General features: G+C 47.8%; 1 protein-coding gene across 3 annotated transcripts in view; it reads left to right on the top strand.

Annotated features, from left to right (window-relative positions):
• Nucleotides 1–345: 345 nt before the first annotated feature.
• HCK (HCK proto-oncogene, Src family tyrosine kinase) overlaps nucleotides 346–27,169 on the top strand; it is a 36,407-nt gene continuing 9,583 nt past the window's right edge. The window contains exons 1-10 of one of the 3 annotated variants that reach the window (XM_081034299.1): nucleotides 346–644; nucleotides 14,195–14,312; nucleotides 17,084–17,123; nucleotides 17,451–17,550; nucleotides 18,304–18,402; nucleotides 19,704–19,807; nucleotides 20,258–20,407; nucleotides 20,719–20,868; nucleotides 22,452–22,631; nucleotides 23,417–23,493. In XM_081034299.1, the coding sequence (XP_080890425.1) occupies nucleotides 14,196–14,312; nucleotides 17,084–17,123; nucleotides 17,451–17,550; nucleotides 18,304–18,402; nucleotides 19,704–19,807; nucleotides 20,258–20,407; nucleotides 20,719–20,868; nucleotides 22,452–22,631; nucleotides 23,417–23,493 (1,017 nt within the window). In that variant the 5' untranslated portion in view covers nucleotides 346–644; nucleotide 14,195. Of the gene's footprint in view, nucleotides 645–14,194; nucleotides 14,313–17,083; nucleotides 17,124–17,447; nucleotides 17,551–18,303; nucleotides 18,403–19,703; nucleotides 19,808–20,257; nucleotides 20,408–20,715; nucleotides 20,869–22,451; nucleotides 22,632–23,416; nucleotides 23,494–27,169 lie in introns of all 3 variants that reach the window. The other 2 variants (XM_081034298.1, XM_081034300.1) reach the window with 2 other exon arrangements.

The following is a 27,169-nucleotide window of genomic DNA, read 5'->3' as shown; positions in this document are numbered from 1 at the left end:
GGAACAGGTTGGGATCGTGGGGGTGGGCTTTTTAATCCCTTTAGGACAGGGTTATCGTGTCGGGAGGAGGTATTAGAATTCATTAAGAGAGGATTCATTAGGATACTTGGTGGGAGGGGATGGGGTCAGACTCTTTGGAGGAGTGGTTAAAATTCTTGGGGGCGGGGTTACTATCCATCGGGGACTGAGTTAGGATCCTTGGAGGGCAAGGTTAGAGCCCTCCGACGGGAGTGGGTAGTGTTAACACATCTTTAGGCAGCAGGATTACGATCCTGGGAGGTACGGGCGGAGATTAGGATCCCTGGGGTGGAGTTAAAATCTCCCGGGGGCGGGGTCAGCATCGCTCGGGGCGCGGCTAAAGCGCCCAGATGGCCTGTGGGCGCCACCGAGTCCGCGGCCCCAGCCCGGGCATTCCGGGGAGGCCTAGAGGCCAGGCGGAGGGGGACCAGGGCAGGTCAGCGCCAGCGGAGCCCGAAAAGACCCGCGGCACGGAGGCACCTCGGAGGGCCGCCGCAGCCTCGTCTCCAAAGTCCGTCGGTCTTCCTTCGGGCAGGGGCCCTCGGGGACCCGGGAGCTGCTGATCTGGGGGGGCGCTCGAGCTGCGAGGATCCGGGCTGCCCGCCGGACGAGCAGCGGGCGCCCAGGTGAGTGCGGGCCGGGGAGACACCCGCCGGCGTGCTCAGCCTGAGGGTCTTCCCGCTGCGCAGGGAGCCCGCGTGGTGGGCAGGGTAGGCTGGGGTGCAGGGAAAGGGACCGACGGGGGAGCGGCAGACGGGCGGTGCGATGAGGGGCAGGCCGAGAAGAAGGGTGCCCAGATGAGGGGCGGAATTCCCCAGCTGCCAACCTGGGAGAGTTGGAGCAGAAGGGAAGCCTGGCCGCCGAGTGACTCTGTCCTGGAGTCGCCACTTCTCTGGGCTCCAGGTTCCCCTTCTGCGAGCGAGCGAGCGAGCGAGCGAGAGAGAGAGAGAGAGAGAGAGAGAGAGAGGATGGGGCTTCAGGAAGGCCCGGAGGGGAAGGCCCCTACGGTTCCTGGTGGGGGTGGGTGACGGGTCACGGCGGCTTGGCAGCGGTGGGGAAGGGGACAGCTGGTTGTAGGCGCGACGTGCGAGCCACACCCAGGCAGGGTTGCTCGCTGCTCTTCCTCCTCCTCCTCTTGCCCCTCCCCCGCCCCTTCCCTCTCCTCTGGCCTCTGATCTCCAGCAAGTCTAGTTCAAACCCCAAAACCTCATGGACAGACCGCAGGATGTCTGCCCCATCACTTTCCTCTTGGTGAGACCTTGGTCAAGTCATTCTTCCTCTCTGAATTCCAGTTTTCTCATTTGTCAAATGGAGCTATTAATTCTTTCTTCCAGTGTTGCAGTGAGCTAGAGTATGTTAAGAGTTGCTGTATGTGGGACACAGTTTAGTGCGTAGGAAGGGGGCTTCTGGGAACAACCTGCCTGTGGGACTTGGGGCAGGGGGTTTGGTCTTTCGGTGCCTCCATTTCCGTAGTTATAGGATGGATATAATAATAATAATGGCTCCCTCACAGGGCTGTTTAGCCTGGGTTACTGAAGGAAAGCTCTTACAGCACTGCCTGACAGGTATACATGCTTAATACACGGTAACTATGGTCATAGCTATCACGGGCTAGCCCAGTGGTTCTCGAACTTTATCAGACATCAGAACCACCTGGAAGGCTTGTTAAAGCATGGATATCTGGGTCCTGATCACAGTGTTTCTGATTCAGTTGTTCTGGAGCTCGAGAACTTGCTTTCCCAGGAGAAGTGGACGCCGCTGGTCCAGGCACCACACTTTGAGAACCACTGGTGTAACCTGTGGCCAGCACAGAGAAAGGCCTCAAATAACAGTTCCCTTATTCCACAGCTTTCTTGTCACTGTCCTTTTTTTAGGTGGGAGGGGCTAAAATACAAAAAAGTGAAGAGAATAATATATTACATATCCCAGGAACCCACCATCCAGGATTAACAAATGTTAGTGTTTTGTCACGTTTGCTTCAGGTTAAAAAAATAAAATCACTAAAAGTAGCATAAAATTAAAACCTCACCACATTGTATTCCTCTCAGTTCTGTTTCTCTCCCTCCCCACAGACAACCACTGTCATGAATTACAGCCCTTCCAGTCTGTGCCTTTATAAATTTATTACGTATACATGGAGGCGTAAACAATATGTAGAATTCCTTTCCGTGTCTTAAAGACCTATGTAAATGCTATCGACCTGTGAGATTCTTCTGCAATTATCCTTTCCCCCCACCTTCCTATTAAGTTGCCAGAGTCTAGCCAGGATGACAAAGAGAGGTCTCGTTCATTCCTTCCAAGTGGAGTGCCCAGCAGTTGACCACCTTACCTTATTTCTCATTCCCCTGTGGGTGAACATTCAGGTTATTCCAGGTGTTCATGACAACAAACAAAACTGCTGGGATCATCCTAAATGTGTGGCCTCGGGCACATGGGCAGGTGTTTCTTGGGGAAAACACCAAGAGGCTGGATGGCTCTCTAGAGGGCTCACCTGTGACCCTCTCCTTTTGTGAGAGAGGAGGACTGAGACCTGGCAGGGTCACCCAGGGAGTCTGGGGCAGAGAAGAGAGAAGAATCTGGCTCTGCTGACCTCCCAGCTCTTTCTAGACCCAGGGCCACTGTCCCAGGTCTCCTGCTCTCCGTTGCAGGACAGATCGTCATGCGTCTTGTTCACTGTGCCTGATACTTAGTAGACACTCAGACCATGGAAACAAATATATTTTTTAATTTGTATAACAAACACTTTATTTTATTTTTATATAGTCTTTTCTGTGCACTTTTTATTTAACATAATTAATTAGTAATATGCTGCATACACAATTTTTATTCTACTTATTCACTTGTGTTACATTGTAAGGAATTTTTTCATGTCATTAAAATGTCCTTGAATTTTTTCATGGCTGCATAATATTCCATTGTTTGGATGTACAAAGCATTTTTATGTAGTAATATTTTTTTGAGGTGAAATTCACATAACATAAAATTAACCATTTTAAAGCAAAAAATAATCGGTGGCATTGGGTACATTCACAGTATTGTACAAGCACCACCTCTGTGTATTTTCAAAACGTTTTCATCCCCCCAAAAGGAAACACCATGCCCATTAAGCAGTTCCTTCTATGCCTTTCTCCAGGCATAGGCCTCCAGGCCTTTCTCCAACCCTATGAAACCACAAATCTGCTTTTTGTATCTATGGATTCATTTATTTGGGATATTTCATATAAACCGAATCATGCAATATGTATACACCTTTGGTGTCTGGTCGATGTAATGTTTTCAAAGTTTATCCACATTGTAGCATGTATCAGTATTTCATTCCTTTTTACAGCTGAATAATATTTCATTATATGTATATGTCACACTCATCCATGATGGAAATTTTGTTTATCCATTCCTCCATAGATGGAAATTTGTGTTGTTTCCACCTTTTGCCTCTTGTGACTAGTGCTGCTATGAACATGTGTGTATATGTATTTGTTTGAAACTTGTTTTCAGTTCCCTTGGGTAGATCCCAAGCACTGGAATTGCTGGGTCATATAGTAATTCCATGTTTAACTTTTTTTTAAATTAGGGGATATTGGGGAACAGTGTGTTTTTCCAGGCCCATCAGTTCCAAGTCAAGTTGTTGTTCTTTCAATCTAGTTTTGGAGGGCGCAGCTCAGCTCCAAGTCCAGTCCCATGAGCGAATTGAACCAGCAACCTTGTTGTTGAGAGCTCGCGCTCTAACCAACTGAGCCACCTGGCCACCTTTCCAGAAGCTCAGCGGCAGCTCGTTGTCTTCAATCTAGTTGTGGAGGGCACAGCTCACTGGCCCATGTGGGAATCGAACTGGCAACCCTGTTGTTCAGAACTCACGCTGTAACCAACTGAGCCATCCAGCTGCCCTCCATGTTTAACTTTTTGAGGAATCGCCAAATTGTTTTCCACCCTTTCACAGCCCCATCAGCAATGTACAAAGGTTCCAGTTTCTCCACATCCTTGCCAATGCTTTCTATTATCCTTTTAAAAATAGTATTAGTATTACTATTAGTATTTTGGCCATCCTAGTGGGTGTAGAAAACATGAATCTTAATCTCACACCAATGAGGGGCCTTTACTCCAGAGGGTGAGGAGAAAGTTATTTGCTTTCCAGGGACCAGCCATGGCTTGGGCTTTAAACTCTTGTATAAAGTAAGTCCCAAGAGGCACAGACATATCTGTTTCCTGAACCACTATATCTCTAACTTCTGGCACATAGTAGGACCTCAAAAATATTGAACATAGGAATGTGGAACAACCTCTCCCCTCCCTTGCCTGAGATGTTTTGCACATAGGTATATTTTAGTTGGCTATATACAGTGATTCTTTTTAATTAGTTACTAATATTTAAAGTCAAAAGAGCTCTCATAAATCTGGATTACTGTCTTGTCTTGAAAACTTGGAAAAGTTAGCTAAAGTTCTTGGGCTAGAACCTCCATCTCCCATGATCCTCTGCAAATTCATTCATGGCAGCATTGGTGAAGCTGAGTAGGGGCTGCCCTGTACACTGCTGTCCAGTGAGCACTACTCTTGCCTGGGCAACCTTCCTAATGTGGATGACCCTGTGGGCCCCTCCAGTTGTTTGAGGTTTCAAGCCCTGCCCTCCAATTATAGAAAAGGATTGTCAGGCCCAGAGAGGGTAAGTAACTTTTCCAATGTCACATAGCTAGTTAGTAATACAATCTCTTTTAGCCCTCCATCTTTCTCAATAAGACCTCACAGCACTTTGATCTTTGCCCCATTTCTCCACCCAGGACTGGGAGTTTTAGTGTACTTTTCAAGGCATGGGTAATGATGCAGAAGAAATCCTTGCCTGAATGTCAAATGTACTTTTGTTCTTGGTCAGTGTCTGTGGCCACACATGCTGCACTCTCTGCATGTTACTGCGCCCTCTGGATGGTACTGTACTGGGTCCTACATTCCTAATTCTGCACTAAGACCCCTACCTGAGCTCCCACCATCACCCTGAAATCCTTTGGCCCAGGAGACTTAGGTACAGCCAAGAGAATAGGACTCAGACAGCCAAGAACCGTAGACAGAGCACAGGAGACCTGAGTTGGAGTGCCGACATTGCCCCATACAAGTTATGATGCATTGGGAAAATTCCTTCCTTGAGTCTCAGTTTCCTCATCTGAAAAATGGAAACAGAAAGATACTACCTCATAATTCATTCAGTGCAATTCCTTGGATGTTAACACACACACAAAAATACTCCATATTTTCCATGAGTATATCTGTCTCAGCTTGAGTTTCCCCAGAAGCAAATTCTAGAAAAGATTTCCAGTGCCTTTTAATAGTTTTATTTGGGACGTAATCCCAGGAAATCCTGGTAGGAGAGTGAGGAAGCGAGACAGAGAAGAGAAGCAGCCAAATGGAGGTGTGTTATCAAGCCTGTCGTCCCTGTGGGTACCGGGAGCTCAGTTCTATCGGGAGCTCTGGGAGGCCGTGAAAATGTTCAAGAGGTGAGAGAACTGGGACATGTACCCAACTGCTCCTGTCTGTCACTGGTTGAAGACTGTGGGGAGATCATATTTCCCTAGCACTTGTCAAGTTCATGGGCACCAGTGGCCACAGAGAAATCTCTCAGGCAAAGAGATGTAGGTGCTGGCATTTGGAACTGCAGTGAGAATGGTCCCAAATAATAAAGGACAGAGCGATGAGGTGGACCACCGACAGCATTGCTTCAGTAGGCGGGTATCAAGTGCAGAGGCAGAGCCTACATGGAGTGGGGAAGGGTGGCTATGGAGGAACCCAAGGGCACCTGAGACTTGTCTGTAATGTTTTCATTTTTAACAAGGACGATGTACTGTGTTACTAGGTGATGAAAGGTAATTTGAAAAACAAAAGGCGTACCCTCAAAAAAAAAAAAAAAAGAAACTGAGGCTCTGTCCGCTATAAAAAAGTAACTGTAAAAGGGTCGGAGCATGCATTATTGTGGCTCTGAGGTTTCTGTTGGTGGGGGATAGATTGTGGGGCAGCTGACCTTGGAGCATGGTGAGAGGTTAGAGGGACAAGTTGCCCCTGGGGCGGACTGGGCACCACATCCTGTCTGAAGGGGGCAACCTCCACTCAGATTCAGTCACAGAGAGACTTTGTTCCCCTCCAAGCAGAGATAAACACACAGAGAGTGACTTAGTTTAAACACACATTCATCACTATTGTTTATATGGGGGAAACTGGGGCACCCAGGAAGCGAAAGGGGACTTCATTCAATTATCCAAGACTTTATTGGGCACCCACTACGTCCTTGTAGGACTGTACCCACTGGCATACAGCAGTATACAAAACAAGTCAGTACTCCCGTATGTCTCACACTCTATGGGGAGACATGCTAAACAAACCCACAGGGAACACATTACTGTGTTTCCCTGAAAATAAGACCTAACTGGAAAATAAGCCCTCGCATGATTTTTCAGGATGGTTGTAATATAAAATAAGCCTTACCTATTTCCCCCAAAATAAGACCGCGTCTTATATTAATGTTTGCTCCAAAAGACGCATTAGGTCTTATTTTATATTACGAGCGTCCTGAAAAATCATGCTACCGCTGATTTTCCAGTTAGGTCTCATTTTTGGGGAAACACGGTAGGTGCCTTAGTTCAGGTCCTTTGAGAAGTAGAGTCTCAGAGATGTTTAATATACAAGAAATGTATTAGAGGAGATGCCTGTGGGAGAAACTAGGAAAGGCTAGGAGAACCATCAGATGGCAAGGCATATCTGACTTTAAATGAAGAAGGAAGGGAAGGAGGGGAGGAAGGAAGAGAAGGTAGAAATGTCTTAGACTGCAGTGCAGTTCAAAGGAAGGCTTGGCAAAGCTGTCAGGGAGCCCTCAGCCAAAGTCTCCCGATCAGAGGTCCTCCTGGCCTGGGCCTGTCTCAGTGTCCCTGCCACCCACAGTCATTGGCTGGGAGCAGCCCATGGCAACAATGATGGACTTCAGAGCACAGCAGCTGGGGCCATGGGTCAATTCTGCTCTCTGCAGGTGACACCTGAGAGGCCCATCCTTGTAGTTGCCACATTAGATAGCGGTCAAAGTCATGAAAGATATGATTGGGAAGGGCGGGTGGTCCTATCTTAGCCAGGGTGATGAGAGGAGACTGCTCTGAGATAACAAGATCTGCGAAAACACCTGGAAGTGAAAACACCTGGATGAAGTGAAAAAGGCTTTCTGGGTGAAGAACATTCCAGAAAGCAGCATGTGCAATGGCCCTGAGGTGGAAGCATAGTTGGTGGGTTGAGGAATAGCAAGAGGCTAGCGTGGCTGGAATGGAAAAATCAAAGGATGGCTGGTAGGAGACAGAACTGTAAGGTTGAGAAAGTCCAGATCATGGAGACTTGCCAACCATAGCAGGTACTTGGGCTTTTATTCCAAGTGAGATGGGAGCACAGGGAGATTATGAGTAGAGAAGGGACGTGATCCGGTTTATATTTGAAAAGACTTGCTTGCTTATCTGTAAAACAAAGAATGGGGAGTCAAACCCAGTTCTGGCTTCAGATCCCATCCTATATTTTCCAAACTTCCCTGCCCCCTGTCTACCTTAGATAAAATTATTCTAAAGAGGTTCGCAATTGCCTTTGGACTCTGGTGTTGACCAGGTGACCCAAAAGTAACATTGTACACGCTAAGAATTTACTACGCGTTTGGAACAAGTAGCTGGAACACAGGTATCTCAGAACCATCCCTCTGACTGAATCAGGCAACAGATCAAAGGCCCTCAGTTCCTCTTCAGTGTGTTGCTCTGTCCCTTGCTATTGTGTAAACCAAGGTACAACACTCACCCTCTCTGGGCCTGCTGCTCCCACTTATAAAATGAAGGTCTCTCCAATCCCTTCCAGTTTGTAAAGTCAAAGTTTTGAGCTCTTTGATCAGAAAGAAGCTGAAGGTCAGAAAATGGGAGAGAAAAGGTGTCGGGGCGACACCCAAATATCCATTAAGGCCAACAGTCGCTTGGGGGTTTCAGTGATTCATTCAGAAGATAGTCAGGGAATCCGAGGAGAGGGAGCTGTAGGGCCCTGCTCTCCTGAGAATCGGTCCCTGACTTTCACTCCACCCCCATGGCTGAGCGGTTCTGAGAAAGGAAAGTTCCTCTAACTGGACAGTCTTGAGCCCTGGGCCCCTGGCACTCTGCCTTTCTGAGCTTCCTGTTTGGGTTCCTCATCCCACTTTACCCTCCTCCCCCTGCCGCTTCTGAGGCTGACCCCAGTGGAGGATAAGAGGCAGGAGAGCTGGATTCTCCTTCTACCTGCCATTAAGCAGCTGGGGAGTCTCTGCCATGGGCCTCTATTTCCCCATCTGGAAAATGACTTCATAATTCTGGTCCCACTGACTTCAGCCAAGTATGGTAAGGCCTGTAGAGAGTTGAACACAATACATTAACTCCACAGATGTATATGGAGGGCCTAATACATACCAGGTACTTTCCAGGCATGGCTTCTGTGCCATCAGCTTCAAGGGTCCATATTCTACACATCCTCACCTACTCTTTACTTCTATCAAAACCTGCTAGCAAGGAAGTCTTTGCCATAAGCCATTTACACTTGGTAGTATGAACTGCAATCCCTTGTAAGAATTTCCTCTGAGGCGTAAGGGCGCATAAATCTAACTCGAACCGGCTCAAGCAGAAGGTTATTGGAAAGTCCGTGAGCACATCAGCTTCAGGCAGGGCTGGACCCAAGGGCTTGAGAATCTGTATTTCCCCATTTCTTGGCTCTGCTTTGCAACTGCAAGCCTCTTCTTCAGCCAAAGGCCGATGGATGACTCTCGTTGGCCCGGATTGAGTCACCTGCCATCTCTGTTTCTATTACTGCAACTTTGATTGGCCAGGCTTGGTTACAGACCCACCCCTACAACCAGGGGCTGAAGTCAGCTCCATCCCGATTCACGAATTGAGAATGGGGGAGAAATGGTTCTCAAAGAAAAATTGGGGAGTTGTCAGAAGATGGAGCAGATGCTATGCAGGAAAGAACTGCAGCTATTCCCTTCAGAGAACTCATTTAACATCTCACTTCATAGTTGGAGAAACTGAGGCCCAGAGAGAGGTTGAGAGTTGACTGGGGTCACACAGTGAGCTTGTGGCAAAGGTGGGACCACAATCTAGGGCTTCTGTGCTCCCCCAGTGGTGCGGCGGTAGAATTCTCACCTGCCAAGCGTGCGACCCAAGGTTCGATTTCCAAAATCTAGGGCTTCTCACCCCAGCCCTCATAGGCCTCTGCTTGAGCCTGAAAGCTCCGAGGAGACGGTCTCCTGCCCACTCCACAGGATGCTAGGCGGGACCCTGGCCCCCCGCTGCCCTTTGCAGGCCTGACTGGGTTTCTGCAGCCAGCATGGTGACCATGGGAAGCAGCCGAGGCAAGCAAGTGACCTTTCTCATCTCCCTCCTATGAAGTGCCTGCAGGAGCTGAGGGAGTGAGGAGGAGGTTTCATGTTCCAGGAGTTCAGCAGTGACTTGAGGAAGTGTCTTTGCAAGGGGTCAGCTGTTTTAAGCTAGTTTGGGGCCAGGGGGCCACTTCTGCTCTCACAGCCTGGTTTTGAATCACATTGGACAAGAAATGTGTGTGTTCTTAGAGCTTTTAAACAGACTTTCACATCCCTGTCATACAGCAACTTAGGCTAAGCCTGAGAAGCAAGGGCCTCTTATGTTACAGGGAAGACAGTGAGGTTCAGAGAGGGGAAGTGACTCCTCCAAGGTCACATCGCCAGTCAGTGGCAGAACCAGGGTTCAAATCCAAGTCCTTACCCCAAGTTGGGCCCTCATTCCACCACATTGGTGGCTCACAAATTTTAGTGCATAAGAATCCTGAAGAATTGTTAGAAATGCAAATTCTAGGCCCTCACCTCCAGATGGTTCATTCCATCCAGAGTGTGGCCCAGGAATATACAAGAATCAGTGAGGACTGTTTGGGTGCAAGTGGCAGAAATCCAGCTCAAACTGGCATAGGCAAAATTGAGTATTTTTTTGCTCATAAAACTAGAAAAATTCTGAGGTTTACAAGCTTCAGCCATAGCTGGATCCAGGTGTTCAAACATATCTTCAGGAATCACTTTGTCTCCATTGCACTGCTCTCTGCTCTCTATGGTGGCTTCATGCTAAAGCAGCCCCTTCCTTCACGACACGATGGCTCCCAAGCGCTCCAGGTTTCTACATCTACACCTGTATCAAGGAAGAGAATGCCTCATGGAGAACGCCTTTCCCCTAATTTTTCCAGCAAAATCCCAGGGCAGACTCCGATTGCCTCAGCTGGGATCACTTACATGACGACAGCTAAACCAACCACTATTGGTTGACAGGGGGACAGGGAATTCTCTGATTAGCCAGACCTGTACCAAGTTGTCACTCCCTGAATTTCAGGGTGGGGTTAGTCCCTGAAGCCCTACATACTGAGTGGGAGAAGTCTGGTTTCCCCAGGAAAATCCAGGTGCTCTTGTTATCAGAAGAGGAATAAATGCTGAGGACAGAAGCGCAAAAGCTGCTCACTACGCAAGCGCTTTCCCCTTAGACTAAGCATGAAAACCACCCGGGGCCTTGTTCAAATGCACATTCTGATCTGGGAGGTGGGGCCTGTGATGCTGCATTTCTAGCAGCTCCCGTGTAATGATGGTGGTGGTCCCCATGCCGCCACTCAGAGTAGCTGGGCACTCCGTTACATGTCTAAACTCACTTCGAGCCCCACAGGACTTTTGCAATGCCCACCACGCAGAGAGGTGCTGGGCTATGTAAACCTCTCCCCTCATCCCCTCTCTTTCCCCACCCCGTCCCATGGCTCCCCAACCCACCCAAACATCAGCGCCATCTGCTTGGTCAACATATTGCAGATTCTGCTGCCAAATCACTGTTGGAGAAACTGTCCACTGGGTCCTTCAGTGACTTTTCTATGAGGATCTACATAATAAATTCTCTTTTGAATTTGGTACTCCAGGGTGGCCGGTGAGCTCAGTTGGTTAGAGCGTGGTGCTCTTAACAACAAGGTTGCTGCCGGTTCCATCCCCACATGGGCCACTGTGAGCTGCGCCCTCCACAACTAGACGGAAACAATTACTTGACTTGGAGCTGATGGGTCCTGGAAAAACACACTTAAACTAAATAAAAGTTAAAAAAGAAATACTTGTTTCTGTTGACAAATTGCCATGCTTCCTGGGATTTTATGGTAACAATGTACACATTTCCATTTTTATCTTGGTTACCAGAAAAGCTCAGAGATAAAGCTCAGGGGCAGTAGCAGTCCCACCATCGGCTTCTGATTCAGTAACCTTTCGTTTTTGAATGGTGTAGCACATAACTCTTTGTGAGCCTTGAAGTGCTCTGTATATGATTTAATATTATAAGCTCCCTCAAATTTTTTTGGAAGTCACTGCTTCTTTAGAACCTTCTTGACTTTCCCCTAATTTTGACGGAAACTCTCCCCATTTTTCTTTTTCTTTTTTTTAAAGTTCATTGGGGTGACAATTGTTAGTAAAGTTACATAGATTTCAGATGTACAATTCTGTAATACATTATCTATATCTTACATTGTGTGTTCACCACCCAGAATCGGTTCTCTTTCCATCACCATATATTAGACCCTGTTTACCCTCTTCTAGAGCCCCCCTCTTCCCTTACCCTCTGGTAAACCCTAAACTATTGTCTATGTCTATGAGTTTTTGTTCCTTCATTTGTTTGTCTTGACCTTTTGTTGTTTTCAGTTTTATGTACCACATATCAGTAAAATCATATAATTCTCTACTTTTTCTGTCTGACTTATTTTGCTTAGCATTATACTCTCAAGATCCATCTATGTTGTCACAAATGGTAGTATTTCATCTTTTCTTACTGTCCATTCATCTACCGAAGGACATTTTCGTTGTTTCCATGTCTTGGCCACCATAAATAAAGCTGCAATGAACATTGGAGTACACATATCTTTATGGATAAATGTTTTCATTTTTCAGATTTTTTGGGTAGATACCCAGGAGAGCGATTGCTGGGTCATATGGTAATTCTATTCGTAATTTTTTGAGGAACCTCCACACTACCTTCCATAGCGGCTGCACCAGTCTGCATTCCCACCAACAGTGTATGAGGGTTCCTTTTTCTCCACAGCCTCTCCAACACTTGTTACTATTTGTCTTGTTGATGATAGCCATTCTGACTGGTATGAGGTGATATCTTATTGTGGTTTTTATTTGCATTTCTGTGATGATTAGTGATGTTGAGCATTTTTTCATATGTCTATTTGCCATTTGTATGTCCTCTTTGGAGAAATGTAACTCTCCTCGTTTTTCAAAACTCAACTCCTTATCCTGCTACTCAATTATTATAAACAGGTTACTTTTTCTATGAGCATACTAACATACACATGTTAGTAGCAGAACCAGGATATAAATTTATTTTACAAAAATGGCTTGATGTATGTTTTGTAGTTTGCTCTTTTCATTCACTAAGTATCTTAGCCATCTTTGCATGGCTCTGACAGTCTGTGCCAATCCCTACCAGCTTTCCCCCCCACCTTCTTCCACCTCCCCTCCCACTCCGGTTCAAGCCGTTGTTTCTCCCTCTAGTTGTAGAGTAGAGGAAAACAATTACTTCCTTATGTGGCAGTTCACAGCCTGTCTCCTCAGCAAACACATGTGCACATGTTGAGAAAAGAAACATTTCAGCCACTGTTACAATTAAATTTTGACTCTGATCAGGTAAACTGTATTTTCTTGAAGTGTCTTTAAATTAATCCATCAGCAAAATTAGTCAGCTCTACCTCCAAAATGGCCCCTGAATCTGTCTGCTTCTTATCTTCTCAATAGCCACCACCCTGGGCCAGGCCACCATCATCTCATGCCTGGACAACTGCAGTGGACAGGGTTCCCTGCCCTGCTCCCTACAGTGTGTTCTCAGCCCAGCTGCTGGTAGGGTTATTTAAATTGAATCTCGTCATTCTACTGCCTAAAACTTTCCATGGTTTCCCATCATCCTTAGAATCAAATCCAAATTCCTCAGTGGCTGTACAAGATGGGGCAGCCTCATCATGTACTATCCTGTCCCCTGCCTGTGATCTCCAGCCACACTGGCCACCTTCCAATGCCTCCTCATTCTCTCCAATCACATTCCAGCCTCACGACCTTTGCACTTGCTGTTCCATCTGCCTGAAACACTGTTCCCTCAGAGTGTTACATGACTGGCTCCTTTGTGTCAGGCTCCAAGTCCAACATCACCCCCTCAGAGAGGCCTTCCCCAACCGCCCTGTCAAAAGGGGACCCGTAGAGATGTTCCCTATCATATCCTCTTTCATTGTCCTCACACTTCTCAGTTTCTCAATTTATCTTGTTGTTTATTTGTTTGTCTGTTTATTGCCTGTGTCTCCCATCCATCGCCAGTGTGAGCTCTGTAAGGGCGTGAACTTGCTTGTCTGGTTTGTGACTTAGAAAAGTATTCAATAAATGTTTGCTGAGTAAATGAATGAGTGACCAAATAAATCCACAAGAGAAAGAAGCGGGGGGAGGGGGGAGAAAGTTGTTATAAGGCAATTATAAAATGAAAGGAGGAATATGGTACCTTGACTACTACTTAGCTCTATTGTTTGCGCCATATTATGTGACCTCATCTTTGTCATTTAATATAAAGTGGTAAGTTTTGTATGAAAACAGTTTAGCTTTGCTGTTTGCTCTGAGCCTGACACTGTGCTGAGTATCTCCCCACCCACACGCTTTCTCTCACCAGGGTGCTTCCAACACCCTGCAAGTAGATTGTTATTATTATCCCCCCTTTGCTGGTGAGGAACTGAGACTGGGCAGCAGGGGGAGTGATGAGCAAGGTGAGGGTGGGGTGCAGCGGCTACTCCTCAGCTCAGCCTCTCTGACCTCTGAGTCGGCTGTGCCCATCACGCACTCTGCTCCCCTGCTCTTATCTGTTGAATTTCGACGATCCTCATGATTTATTCTCTGAATAAACGCCCCATGGCAGGGGTCCTTAGGAACATGACTATAACAACTTGTCACCTTTCTGCGGGTGCGTGGCTGATGTGGACCTGGGGAAGCCCAGAACTGGCAAGGGTAGAGTGAGCTCCACGGGGTGGGGTGAGGGAGTGGGGCTGGATGGGGAACCAGCCTGGAGACAGGGGCTCTTGAACCCCGCCTCCCCTGTGTGGGGCTCAGAGCCAGCTGGGCTCATCTCCCTTCTCCCTGCCGCAGGATGGGGTGCGTGAAGTCCAAGTTTCTCCGGGACAGAGGCAAAGTCTCCAAAACTGAGCCCAGTGCCAACCCACACAGCCCCGTGTACGTGCCGGATCCCACGTCCTCAGGCAAGCGGGTAAGTGGGGGAAGAAGGAGTCCAGAGGCCAGAGAGTGCCAGGGGAAGCTGCCCCATTATGCCTCAAATTGCCCTAACAGCATCCTGTTTTCCCAAGGGTGAGCGGGTGTGTTTGGGGTGAAATGGAGCTGATCAGTCACCAGAAGCATCCTAACTCTGCAGGATACGTCTGCACTGAGCACGCAGGGCAAGGACGTCATTTCTCCTTGTCCTGCCAGCCAGGCTTTGGCCTATCAGCCCGGGCGGGCTCCAGTAAGCAGGTCCCAGTGAGCATGCAGCTCTCCAGCCTGGGCAGTGGCAGACAGTGCTGAGAGCAATGCGTGACCAGACGAGTAACGACAGCCGTGCAAGTCATGACAGTAATGATGACAGTGTCAGCATCATAGCAATGACTATAATAACAATTGTAGGGATGAAAGTAAGAACAATACTAGTGGGAGCAATACTAGTGGGGGCCCATGGCAGCAATGGTAATAAGAGAACTGATAATACTAAGAGAGGCATTTATTTACCTTATGCTTCTACGGAGCTTACCAAGCACTCTCCTAGGTGCTGTACGGTTCCGAACACCTTGGATCCTCACGACAATCCTATCATTGGTCACAATTCTTATTGTACGCATTGTACAGTGAGACACAGAGAGATGAAATAACTTGCCAAAGGCCCCGTGGTTAGTAACGGGGTAGAGCCAGGATTCCCACTCGGGCAGTGCAGGTTCCAAAGTACCGGTGGCAGGAATAAGAATGCAATGATCGGAAGAGCAGTGACGGTGGTAATAGAGGTGATAATGGCAGCAGCCGTCGCCGTAGTAGCAGCACCACGAGTGATGGTAGCTGTGATGGTAAGAGAAGAGCAGTAACAGCAGTATTCGTGGTGGTGACAATAACAGGACTAGGAAGGGTGATAACAGTACTAATGGAAGCAGTAACACTTGTAATAATTGTTACTATTCTTTGAACACCTACGATGTTCCAGGCACTGGAGTGAAGTGTTTCTACATCAAATCCTCACCAAAAGCTATGTCCTGCCACTTTACAGCCAGGGCGACTAAGGCTCCAAGAAGTTACATGGCTCTCCGGGTGTCACACAGCTGGGAAGTGGCAGAGCCAGGTCTTTCTCCCTCCAAGGCTGGGTTCTCTCTCCTCTGGGGTCCTTGCGTCCGTCGCCCTATCTGAGGCTGTCTAGGGAAACACAGCCTCTGCTTGCTGCCCCCAGAGGCAGGCATGGACTCTTTCTTGATGCCCCTTAGAAAGTTCTTCCTTGTATTGAAGGAAGGCCCATTACCCCTAGATCCTCCGTACTCCTTGCTCCCAAACCTACTTCTTAGCCCCGCCCCAAACACATCCACTCCCTTTGCCCCATGACAGCCTGTAGAGATGAAAGGCAAAGATCTTATCCCGACCCACCCATTTCTTCCAAGTCATAACATGGGGTCCTGACCTCTCTCCATCCTGCTTACCCTTTTCTAGACATGATGTCTAGAACAGGACTAATTCTGGAAATGGAAGAATAGTGGAATAGTCACTTCCCTTCCTCTGACTCTCGACTTCTATTAATACAGCCTGAGATTACATGAGCTTCTCACACTGGTGACGTCCTGAGCTGACATCCTAAACCCTCAGTCACTCCTGGGTCTGCTGCGTTCCTAACCTGCGTGGCACTGCGCCCTTTCTGTGGCTAAGACTCCAGGTTCTCAGGTTCTCTGAGACCCTCTGGCTTGTCACCAGTGGGAGGCAGGAGGTTTTCTCCCACGGGTTTTTGGTTGTCCTCGCTGAGCATCAGATTGAAGGGATTGTATATTCAGTCATTCATTGTTCCCCCCCGGAAGACACGAGTTCAGAGGTAAGTTAGTAAGTGTTCCTCAGAGAAAGGGTTCCGGAGTCAAATCAGTTTGTGAAACTCTGGGCAAAACAGGCTCCTCCTGAAGGGCACTCCAGAGCCTTTATGAATCTTTGTAATGGACGTTGTGACTCTCCCCCCAAAAAGGGTGTACTCCTCAGTGTTTCCCAAACCTGTTTCTTTAAATTACTGTTAATTTAAATGTGTGGCATGCAAATACGTTCCCCTTGAAAAGAAAAGTCACAAATTATAGCTAAAGCTGTAGTTTCTTCTGACCAATGACCCCTCCCCAGAGGCATCAAGTCTTGTCAGTTGGGGGTGGCCCCTTGCAAACCCTTGCCACGAATTTACACTCACACATGTATAGTATGTGTCCACCCAAAGTATTTAGGATGTGTCTGTGTTGTGTAAATGTATCATATCATTCTGAAGAGCTAGTTTTGTTCATGCAACAATGTGTCTTTGAAGTCTAGTTGTGTCAGGAAGAAGCTCGACCTCCCTCTTGTAAGGGCGTCTTAGAGTGCCACAGTGTAGGCACCAATTTCCCTTGGCACCAATTTTGACTTAGGTTCTTTCACATATTTGTATATTGTGAAGCCTTTACTCATAGGACATGTTGATGGACCCAGGGTTTCTTCAAACATACCTTGGAAAACACACATACCTTGGAAAACACTAACCCCTTCACTGTATGTCAAGGGAAGGGACAAGCCAGTGTCCTCCAATATGTCCCAAGGCCGAGAGTAGAGCCCACCACCCGAGAGACCTGGATCCTTGCAGAGGCTGTGCCCCTAATGTGCTGTGTGACCTCGGGCACATTTCCTGCCCTCTCTGGACCTCCGCCCATGACACACAGGGCTGGGATGAGAGACTCTTCCATGGCTCCCCACACACTATTGGATTCATCCCCTTCTCCCATTTCTCCCCTACAGCGACCTGACAACAACTGCAACCCTTCAGGGTCCACGGAGGGTGAGTATCTGCCAAACATGTGTGATAGCCTCTTGTGCTCGGTTCTCGGTCAGAGCTGGAGGCAGAAGTCCCAAGCAGTCAGAAACACCCTTGAAAATCCCCTAGATTGCCCCCAAAGAACTTCTTTCCGGCTATTTTGTTTAATAACATGAACAAAACACCATTATCTTTAAACTCTAGAATCACACCCAGCATGACAAGATGCTTACATATTATTCCATGAGACAGACACATCAATGGGCTGGGGGCCAGGCGTCAGATGGGAAACACCCAGGGCTGTGGGTGCCCTGACAAAGCCTCCTCACCTCCTGCGTCTCTTCCCAGCAGGTTCTGAGGACATCATTGTCATTGCCCTGTATGATTATGAGGCCATTCACCACGAAGATCTCAGTTTCCAGAAGGGGGACCAGCTGGTGGTCCTGGAGGAGTAAGTCCCATCCCATACCCACCTCTACCGTTCAATTATATTCTCTATTGTCCTTCAGTAAAGAACCTGATCGATGATCTTTCACGAGGGTGGAAATGACTAATGAGAATCTAATCATAGTAGAGGAGGAAAGGTTTGCTATTAACCTGGACGAGAGTGACAAGAAAGGGCCTCGTGTACTTCCTAAGGGTGCACGCCCAGCGAGGAGGAGCCCGTGAAAGCGCTTTCTCAGGGAAACTTTCCTCGGGCTCCTGTGATTAAGCTACAGGCTTACCTATGGACCAGACCCTGTTGAGGTGACGTTGCATTCACAAATCCTTGGACCTCTGAGTCTGCTGCCCCCAAACGCCTCCAGTCTTCCCAATCACTGGAGGTCGTGTCCAGTATGCGCGCGGGCCCAAGATGGCAGTGGTTGTGCATGGTCAGACTCCAGAGCCCACTTCCTGTGGCTCTTGGCCCCAGCTGAACCCCTATAAATCTGCCATGGGCACAGGACCCCACCTTGGGTACGGCTAGGAAGGCTAAGGCTGCAAGTCCAGGGGGAAAAAGTGGGGCCAAAGACCTAGGGCTGCCAGCCATGAATATTGGAACAGGCCTTGATTCCAGACCCTCGATGCATGCTTCGGCTATTGTGAAGATCCTACGCCAACCATGGGGTGTATGCAGGGGGATACTCCAGGCCCAGGCTGAGGGGCCTCAGAGGACCAGGGGGAGTCCTGCCCCCTGACCCCTTTGCTCCCTCCTGTCCTTCAGGTCTGGGGAGTGGTGGAGGGCTCGGTCCCTGGCAACCCGGAAAGAGGGCTACATCCCAAGCAACTATGTCGCCCGCGTTGACTCTCTGGAGACAGAGGAGTGAGTATTCCATTTTCCTGCCGTCCAGAAGGAAGCGCGAGGAGAGCCAGCCTTGTTACTGCCTCAGGGCCTTTGCACCCCTATCTCCCCTATCTTCCTAGGACTCTTTCCCTGGCTCCTTCTCATACTTTGGGTCTCAGAGAGGCCTTCCTTGACGTTTCTGTCTAACGTGGTCCCCTCTGTGACTCTTTATCTCGTGGAAACCTATTTTATTGTCTTCTGAACACTTCTCACTAGCATTTCTTTCTTGTGCAAGACCTGTGGGATGACTTCCTCGTGGGGGAATTTCCAGGAAGTCCATTCTTACTGTATACCCTGTAACGTGGCATGAATCACTTTACAAAAGGAAAGCAAAGAAGGCAGGAGGGCAGTGTAGCATGGTGATTAAGAGCTTGGGCTCTAAAGTTAGACTGCCTGTACTAGAATCCTGCCTCCACCACTTCTCAGCTGTATGACACCAGACAAGTTACTTGTTCTCCCTGTTCCTCAGTTTCCTCATCTATCAAATGGGGATAATAAGGGCAATGATTCCACAGAGTTGTCGGGTGAATGAATGTCAGCTGTTTTTCTCCCCAGTTGATACAGAGGAAACAGAGGCCCAGAGAGAGAGAAAGCCACTTGCTCAAAGTCACACAGCAGGTCAATGGCAGGACCAAAACCTGCTGACCTCTGGTCTGGGGCTTTTTCCATGACAGCACACGAATCACTCCTCACCCTACTGCTGCTGCTTGAACTTTCCTATCCAATATCCCACATCTCCTGGGGAAATGAAGATCCAAGGATATGGTCCCAAGTTTAAAATTATTTGAAATCTTGCATTTTCACTTAGAAATTTATGCAGACTTATATTCAATACTGTATACACAGGGGAGATAAAATGTGAGGTTGACAAACCTCATACCCTAACTCCTGAGGAATACCACAGGTTCTTATGAAATTTGCAGAAGTAAGATTTTGACCACAGTTAGTTAAGACTGTGGTATCTTCCTACTCAGTTTTTCTGTCCTTCTATCTGTCACCTTACTCCTCCCATTGGGTGGCATTGGAATGACCCCTGGGCATTTTGTTTATGTAATGCTGTGTTGTTTTTCTTAAAGAAAGGTCCGTAGTCTCAGCAAACTGGATTTAATCCTGGTAAAATGTCTGTTTTGATATCAAAAGAACGGTTGTTTTCCCCCTAAGAATCTTTGAGGAAAATCCATGCTGCAGGAAACCAGGCTCTTGGTATCCTGCTTCCCCCTGTGAGCTGGACAGGACCGTCCACTTGGGGTTCACATGCCATCTCCTCCCCTTTCTACCAGGTGGTTCTTTAAGGGCATCAGCCGGAAGGATGCGGAGCGCCAACTGCTGGCCCCGGGCAACGTGCTGGGTTCCTTCATGATCAGGGACAGCGAGACCACCAAAGGTGACCCAGCCCTCCTCATGCTATCAACAGATAGATGGATAGATAGGAAAAATAAATAGATCGATATAATGATGATGATGACACCCAACATTTACTGTTTACATCCTGACTACTTTACAAGCTTTGCTTCATTTAGTCATCAGGCAGTGCGATGAGGTAGGGAGGTATGACGACCAATCCCATTACAAATGAGGAGATAGAGGCACAGACAGGTGGTGTACTCACTCACTCGTCCAAGTTCTCACCGCGGCACTTGGAAAAGAGGCTGAACATGAACACAGGCAGCCTGACTTCACAGCCCACTCTTACCCTTATGTTCCAATGCCCAGGTGCCAGGACGGTGCCACTAGTGGCCTTACAGGGGGGTCAGGAAGGGGTGTCAGGGTGCTGACACAAGGTGAGGGGCCCCTGACGTCCCACTCCTGAGCGGTCTTTCTCTGGCCAATGCAGGGAGCTACTCTTTGTCCGTGCGAGACTATGACCCCCAGCAGAGGGATGCAGTGAAACATTACAAGATCCGGACCCTGGATAATGGGGGCTTCTACATCTCCCCACGGAGCACCTTCAGCACCCTGCAGGAGTTGGTGGCCCACTACAAGAGTAAGTCTTGCCCAGGGCGGGCCTGTCTCCTAGACCCTAGCCAAGGGTGTGCTTCAGCCTCTGAGGCCTGCTGAGCCATTCCTGACTCTCCCCAGACAAATAGTTGCTTTGGATTCTCCTGAAATCTTAGTCCTATTGAGCAGGAGGGTGGATGTGGCATCTCATCATGCCCTGCTCTCTTGGGAATGTCCCTGATCGTGGCAACGTGTTGGAACACTGGCTAGAAGCAATAGACCAGCAGGGAGAAGGGGAAGCCTCTGGCTAGCTCAGAGCTAGCTGCCTGCGACTGACTAGGGGCTTTGTTCCAGAAGGGAGTGATGGACTCTGCCAGAAGCTTACAGTGCCCTGCGTGTCCCCCAAGCCCCAGAAGCCGTGGGAGAAAGACGCCTGGGAGATCCCCCGGGAATCCCTCAAGCTGGAGAAGAAGCTTGGAGCTGGGCAGTTTGGAGAAGTCTGGATGGGTAAGGACCCAGAGCCAGAAGATGGCGGGGAGAGAGAAGAGAGGAAGGACATTGCTTCCAGGAACAGCCTGAGGCAAAGTGGGCATGCCAACCAGGGCAGAAGGAGAGATTTGAATAATAACCATAAAGGAGCAATTCCTCTGATAGCAAACCAAATTGTCCTGCCATGCAAACACTGATTTGCCTTTGAGGCCAGGCCTGTTGAGGTAAAAAAATTTCCTTCTGAGAAGCAGGAGTCCTAGATGAGGAATCCGCTCCCTCACATGGAGCCAAGACTATCTATCAGTTCAGGGTTGAGATAACCAGAGGCCTCTTAGAATGACGAAAATTAAGAGAATGGAAAGGCAGCTTGGAGATTTTCAGGTGAATTCAATGTTGGCAACGGATAAACAAGCTGCTCTGAGCACTTGCCGTGTGCCTAGTGCCGTACCAGGGCATTGTTGGGCACCAAAAAGGCACGTTCCACCCCTGCTGTCTTGTCCCTAATAACTTGAGAACAGCAATGCCTGCTTTGCAGAATTGTAGTGTAGACTTGGCCTGGCCCAGTGCCTGGTGCACCCCATTGTGTTGACACTCCACCATGTTCCAAATGGGAGTGAAGATAACTTACAGAGATGCAAACAATTCAGCCAGAAAATAAGAGACAATAAGTTTAGGGGCCTTGTATTTCAACTACATTTATTGAGAGCCTGCTGTGTGCCAGACACTGAATAAGAGAGTGTGGCAGAGAAAGGTAAGACAGATTTGAGTCATGAATAAAACAAAACATACTGTATAAGACCTTAGACTCTTACTACAGGAAGACTGTAAATCTGGATTAGAGCTTCCTAGCAGCCAAGGAAAAAATGGAAACACAATTTGTGAGATTATCTTCATAAATGCTCATAAACAGCATTTATGAGATTTACAAGATGAAGCAGGAGTGGGGTGGGGTGAGGGAACAACATGCGCAAAGTCCCTGTAGTGGGAGGGGGAATTGGGTGCTTGAGGAGCTGAGGGACATGGAGGCTGATTGGTGCACAAAGGCAAGGGGGACTTTGGTGGATAATGAGGCTGGCATGGTAGGCAAGGCCAGGTCATGAAGGGCCTATGGACCATGATGAGACTCTTTATTTTGAGAACAGATTTAAAAATTTTAAGCAAGTTTTTTAAATTAAAAAAAATATTTTAATTAAAATTTTTAAATAAATTTTAAAAATGTTTAAGCAAAAACTTCTTAAATTTTAAGCAAAGATGTTGTGTGTATATGTGAATGACAGAGGTGGTGTGTGTGTGTGTGTGTGTGTGCATGTGACATCATCTGAGTGAGATGTTGAGGTTATTCTTTAATCCCTACAACAGCCCTTCAAAGGCAGTGCTGATCATTTGCACTTTGCAGATGAGGAAACCACAGTTCAGAGAGGTTAAGTGACTAACCCAAGGCCACACAGCTAGGAAGTGGTGAACCAGCCTTCCACCCAATGTCTGCCTGAGCCAAAGCCCATTGTCTCCCCTTCCCTCTCTAAGGGCTGAGATGGGCAGGGAAGGTTTTCTGGAGGAGGTAGGTCTGCAGCTGGCCCTTCCTGCTCTCTATCCCACTGCAGCCACCTATAACAAGCACACCAAGGTGGCCGTGAAGACGATGAAGCCGGGGAGCATGTCTGTGGAGGCCTTCCTAGCAGAGGCGAACTTGATGAAGTCTCTGCAGCATGACAAGCTGGTGAAGCTGCATGCGGTGGTCACGGAGGAGCCCATCTACATCATCACAGAGTTCATGGCCAAAGGTGCTGTGTTCCGGGGGCTGGGGATACAGGTGGTGGCTCACACAAGGCAGTTGCAGACTCAGAGGTGACTCTGACGTGGTTCTTGCCCTCGAGATGCTCCAAGTCTGGCCAGGAGCTATTCTCACAAGTATTCACTGAGCACCTTAATACGCAACTGCCCAGCCCTCCTGGTTAACGGGTGAAATCATGTTAAGGTGATGCCAGGGCAAGGGGAGCACACAAAGCTACCGAGCGAGGCGAGTAGGGCAGAACCCTGCTGGGTGATGCAAGAAGAGGCTTATGGATTCGCTGTGAGCCTGAGAGGCCAGGGCAACTCCCCCCTCAGCGGCCTTCCTGGTGCAGACCAATGTTCTGGAAAAGAGATTCGACAAAGTATCGGTTCCAGGCTGCCCCCACCCTGCCCACCCACGATCCAGAATTTCTCAGACATGGGTTTTTTCAGGCCACCATTTCACAAACATTTTCAATCTCTGCCCATTTTTCCGATGAACAGAAACATCACACCCAACCTCATTTAGTGTGATTTGAAATTTACAACTGTTTTCACTTTCTAAACACACAATTACACCAGCTTTATGAAACCATGGCCCTAGTCGTCCAGGCTCAGAAAGTTGTCTCAGTCAAAGAACCAGTCTAGCAATCACAACGTCACATAAAAACACTCAGATTCTATTTTTCAAACACTAGGAATGGTACATAAACATTTTTATTTAAATCCATCACTAGGAACAATTTTAAACATCAAGCAATGAGAATAGTCAAGGTTGCTTCCCCCTCCCCCACAGGAAGCCTGCTGGACTTCCTAAAAAGTGAAGAAGGCAGCAAGCAGCCATTGCCAAAACTCATCGACTTCTCAGCCCAGGTAAGAGAGACTAATGGGGAAGCTGGGGGGTCGGGGGAGGCAGAGGGGAAAGGAATGAATGATTTATTCAGCACATACTTAGCAAATACTTAGGGACCACATACTATAATAATAACAACAACAACAGCTAACATTTGTTGAGTACTCTGTATAAAAGTATTTTTCTTGTATGTGCTTTACATGTACTAACCCATTTAGTCCTCACATTGACCTTCTAGCGTGAGATTTTAAAAATTTTTCTTATGTAACAAACCACCGCAAAGCTTAGGAGCTTAAAACCACAATTTATTATTTCTCATGATTCTGTGGGTTGACTGGGATTGGGTAGGTGGTTCTTCTGCATCACATGGTGAAACTGAGGTCACTCACCTGGCAGCATTCTGCTGAGAGCTTGCCTGGGGCTAACTGTCTGAGGTGGTGGCTTATCCTCTGGGTTCTCTCTCCAAATGGCCCCTCATCACTCAGTAGTCCAACCAGAGCTTCTTTACAGTATGGCGGTGAGGTTCAAGAAGTAGTGTACAAAGGGACCAAACCCTAATGTGCGAGTGCTGATGAAGCCTCTGCTTGCACCATGCTTGCCAATGTCCAATTGGCCAAAACAAGTCACAGAGGAGTCAGAGTGGGAGGGGACTGCCCAAGGGCATGAATCCAAGAGGCACGGTTAATGGGGCACCACCGATGTAACAGTCTGGCCACAGGTAAGTAATTGCCAGCCCATTTTACAGAATAGGACATTGAGGCATAGAGAAGATAAGTACAGATGAGGAAACTGAGGCCCAGTGAGGTTAAGTCTCTTGCCTAAGTTACTGTGTTAATTGGGGGATACAGTAGGGAACAAAATGGAAAGTATTGCTATCCTCACAGAGTTGACAGTCCAGACAGGAAGACAGATATTGAATAACTGAATTGCTTAGAGAAATATGACCCAACTGTCTTGGCCAAAAAATAAAAATAAAAAAATTGCAGTATCCAGCAAAACAATATTGTACACAAATCCGGGTAACACTTCTTCAAACCCCATTTTCTTTCTTATCTTCCCTTTACTCTCTGTAGCTCCTCTCACCCTCAGCCTGAGTGCTTTTTACTTTTATCCTCTCTCATGTTCTCCTATTTGTGGGAAAACAGGGAGGAAAGGGGTTAGATGGCTGGAGCATTTAGCCTGGTCCAGGAGTAATCTGAGAAGACTTCCCAGAGGAAGTGGCCTCTTGGCTGAGCCTGAAAGAATTAGTAGAAGTTGGGCAGATGAAGAGGAAACGCAAGGGTGTTCTAGACAGAAGAAACAGCCCGTGCCAAAGCCCAAAGGGGAAAAACAAAAGAGCTGGGCCTGATAGCTGGAGCCAGGGGCAGGAAGGGGTTATGGTTTGCAGCCTGGTGGGCATTAAGGGAGACCTGGACCCAGGCGTAGGGCTGGCCCTTCTGGAGATGCCTATGGCAGAGCTCATTTGAATATGCAAGTCAGGGGTAGGAGTGGTCAGAGGTATAATAAAAGGCCTTACCTTTCAGAGCCTGGAATGCCAGAGACATGAAAATTAAGGCTTGGCAGTTTGACTTTAATGGCCCCTGTCCCCAGAAAACAATAGTCTGACTTGTTGCTAAATTATAACCATCAAACTGGCAAAAACCTGGCAGGATGGAGGAGAGTCATGACTGGGGCAAGAGCCACTCTGCCCTTTTACAAGTGGGAAAACAGAAACCAAGGGAGGGAAAGAGGTGCCAGACTCTTGGGCATCCAGGAGCAGAGCTGGACTCGGGGCCCAGGGACAGGAAGGAGCCAACCCGGGAACCTGGTCTTTGCCTCCAGTCCTAGAGGCAGATTGGCACAGTGCTGGGTGCCCCAGACCTGTCACCACCTGGCTTTGGCACCACTTTGGATCTGCTCTGGGTCTCTGCTCTTTCCATTTGTCAAATGAAGGAATGGGACCACATCTGTGGTTTTCAAGTTCGGAATACTTGAGGCACATGATTTTTTTAGGCACAATTATGTTGGTTAAATGAAATCTTACATAGTAGCTGAATATCTTAAAGTAGGTGGAAACAGAGATGCTCTGATTGAACAGGGGCTAGTATGTAGCCTTTCTTTGGTTGCTGAGCTATCAGTGGGATTCAGTTTAAAGAGCTGGAATATCCCTTCAGGCCCTTCCAGCTCTGATTCTGTGATTCCCTGATACATGGAAGAAACCCAAGTTCCAATGCCTGACATCATGGAAGAGCACTTGGTGGTCATGAAATCTCACCACCTGATCAACCCCCAATTCTTGGACCAACCCTGCGTCCCGTAAACCTAACCATTGTTCACTCAGTTGACAAAACCTTGAGGAGCACTGCTCTGTAAGCATATGGGCTTAGGAGTTGCATAGAATTTTGTCTTTAATCCCAGTTCTGCCTGTGTAGCTTTAAACAAGTTGCTTAACATCTCTGAGAGCTACTTTCCTCAACAGGAAGCATTAACAGCCACCACCGAAGTGAATACTTATATGCCAGACACCATTCTAAGTCCTTGATATAAGCTTACAGAATTAATCCTCATGCAACACTTTGGAAGCAGATTCTTTTGTCCCCATTTTACAGAGAAGAAAATGAGACATAGAGTAGCTTGCTTGAGACCACAGAGCTGTGGTGCTCAAGCTGAGCTGGCCCAACTCCAGAGTCACTTAGACATTATCCTCTAGTGTTCTAAGTGGGGTTATTTCCACCTGCCCCACTGAGCTCATGTGAAAATCGGTATCATAGGAGTGCCTGTTAGTGGGTACTAAAATGGGAACTACCAGCATTCATACCTGCTCTGCCAAATAAAAGGCCAAAAATTCCATTAGAGCAATGGATAAGTGCATAGACCCTGAGCACGGCTGTCGGAGTTCCAATCCTGGTCTCCATGTGGACCAGTTACTTATTTCTCTGGCCTTCAGCTTTTCACCTGCAAAATGGGCTGATAGCAATCATATCTCCCCAAAGCAGAGAGCAAATGCTATATAAGTTTAAGTAACATCTTCCAATAAATGAATAAGCTACAGTGTCTGCCATTAAGGTAATAACTATGGTTAACTGTTCCTCTAATGACTCCTTATAAATATCCCACAACCCCCAGATTAAGACCCTGTCTCCCTTGACCCCTGGCAGGCTACCTCCAACAAAATCTGAAATCCCAGGTTTTTGTTGGAGTCTGGAGCCTTAGACCTCAGTTCCAACAGTCAAGGGTGTCCCCTGCTGGCCACTTCCTGCAACTGTGTCACCCGCTTTCCTCCAACCTTAAGCTGGCTGGTGCCTTGGTTTGGTTTGTCTCACTAGACCCTCCTAGCCCTGCAAATAACCTTACCAGGTTGCACCCAGCTGCACTTCTCCATAGCACTGGAGTCCTGCAATAATGAGAGGCAGCATGGAGCACTGGGAGTGGACATCCACAGAACTGGGTTGAGGCTGACATTCAGAATTTTCTTGGTGTGATCTGGAAAAAGCGGTCCTCTATAAAACACAGATTGTGAGAACACCTTCCTCAAGGAGCTCGAAGGTCAGCTTGTAAATTATAAGTGCTGTTTGCTGGGTGTCTGGTGGTTAATCACAAACCTCTTTATGAGTGTTGATGCACAAACCCTCGTAAGTAAAAAATGTCTCTAAGGAAAATTCCACATCTTCCCATCAGAGGGGTCCAAGTCCCCATGGTGAATAAAATTCTCCACAC

The sequence above is a fragment of the Rhinolophus hipposideros genome (genome assembly GCF_964194185.1).
Source record: "Rhinolophus hipposideros genome assembly, chromosome: 22".
NCBI lineage: Eukaryota > Metazoa > Chordata > Mammalia > Chiroptera > Rhinolophidae > Rhinolophus > Rhinolophus hipposideros.
This window is presented reverse-complemented; position numbering and strand designations above follow the sequence as displayed.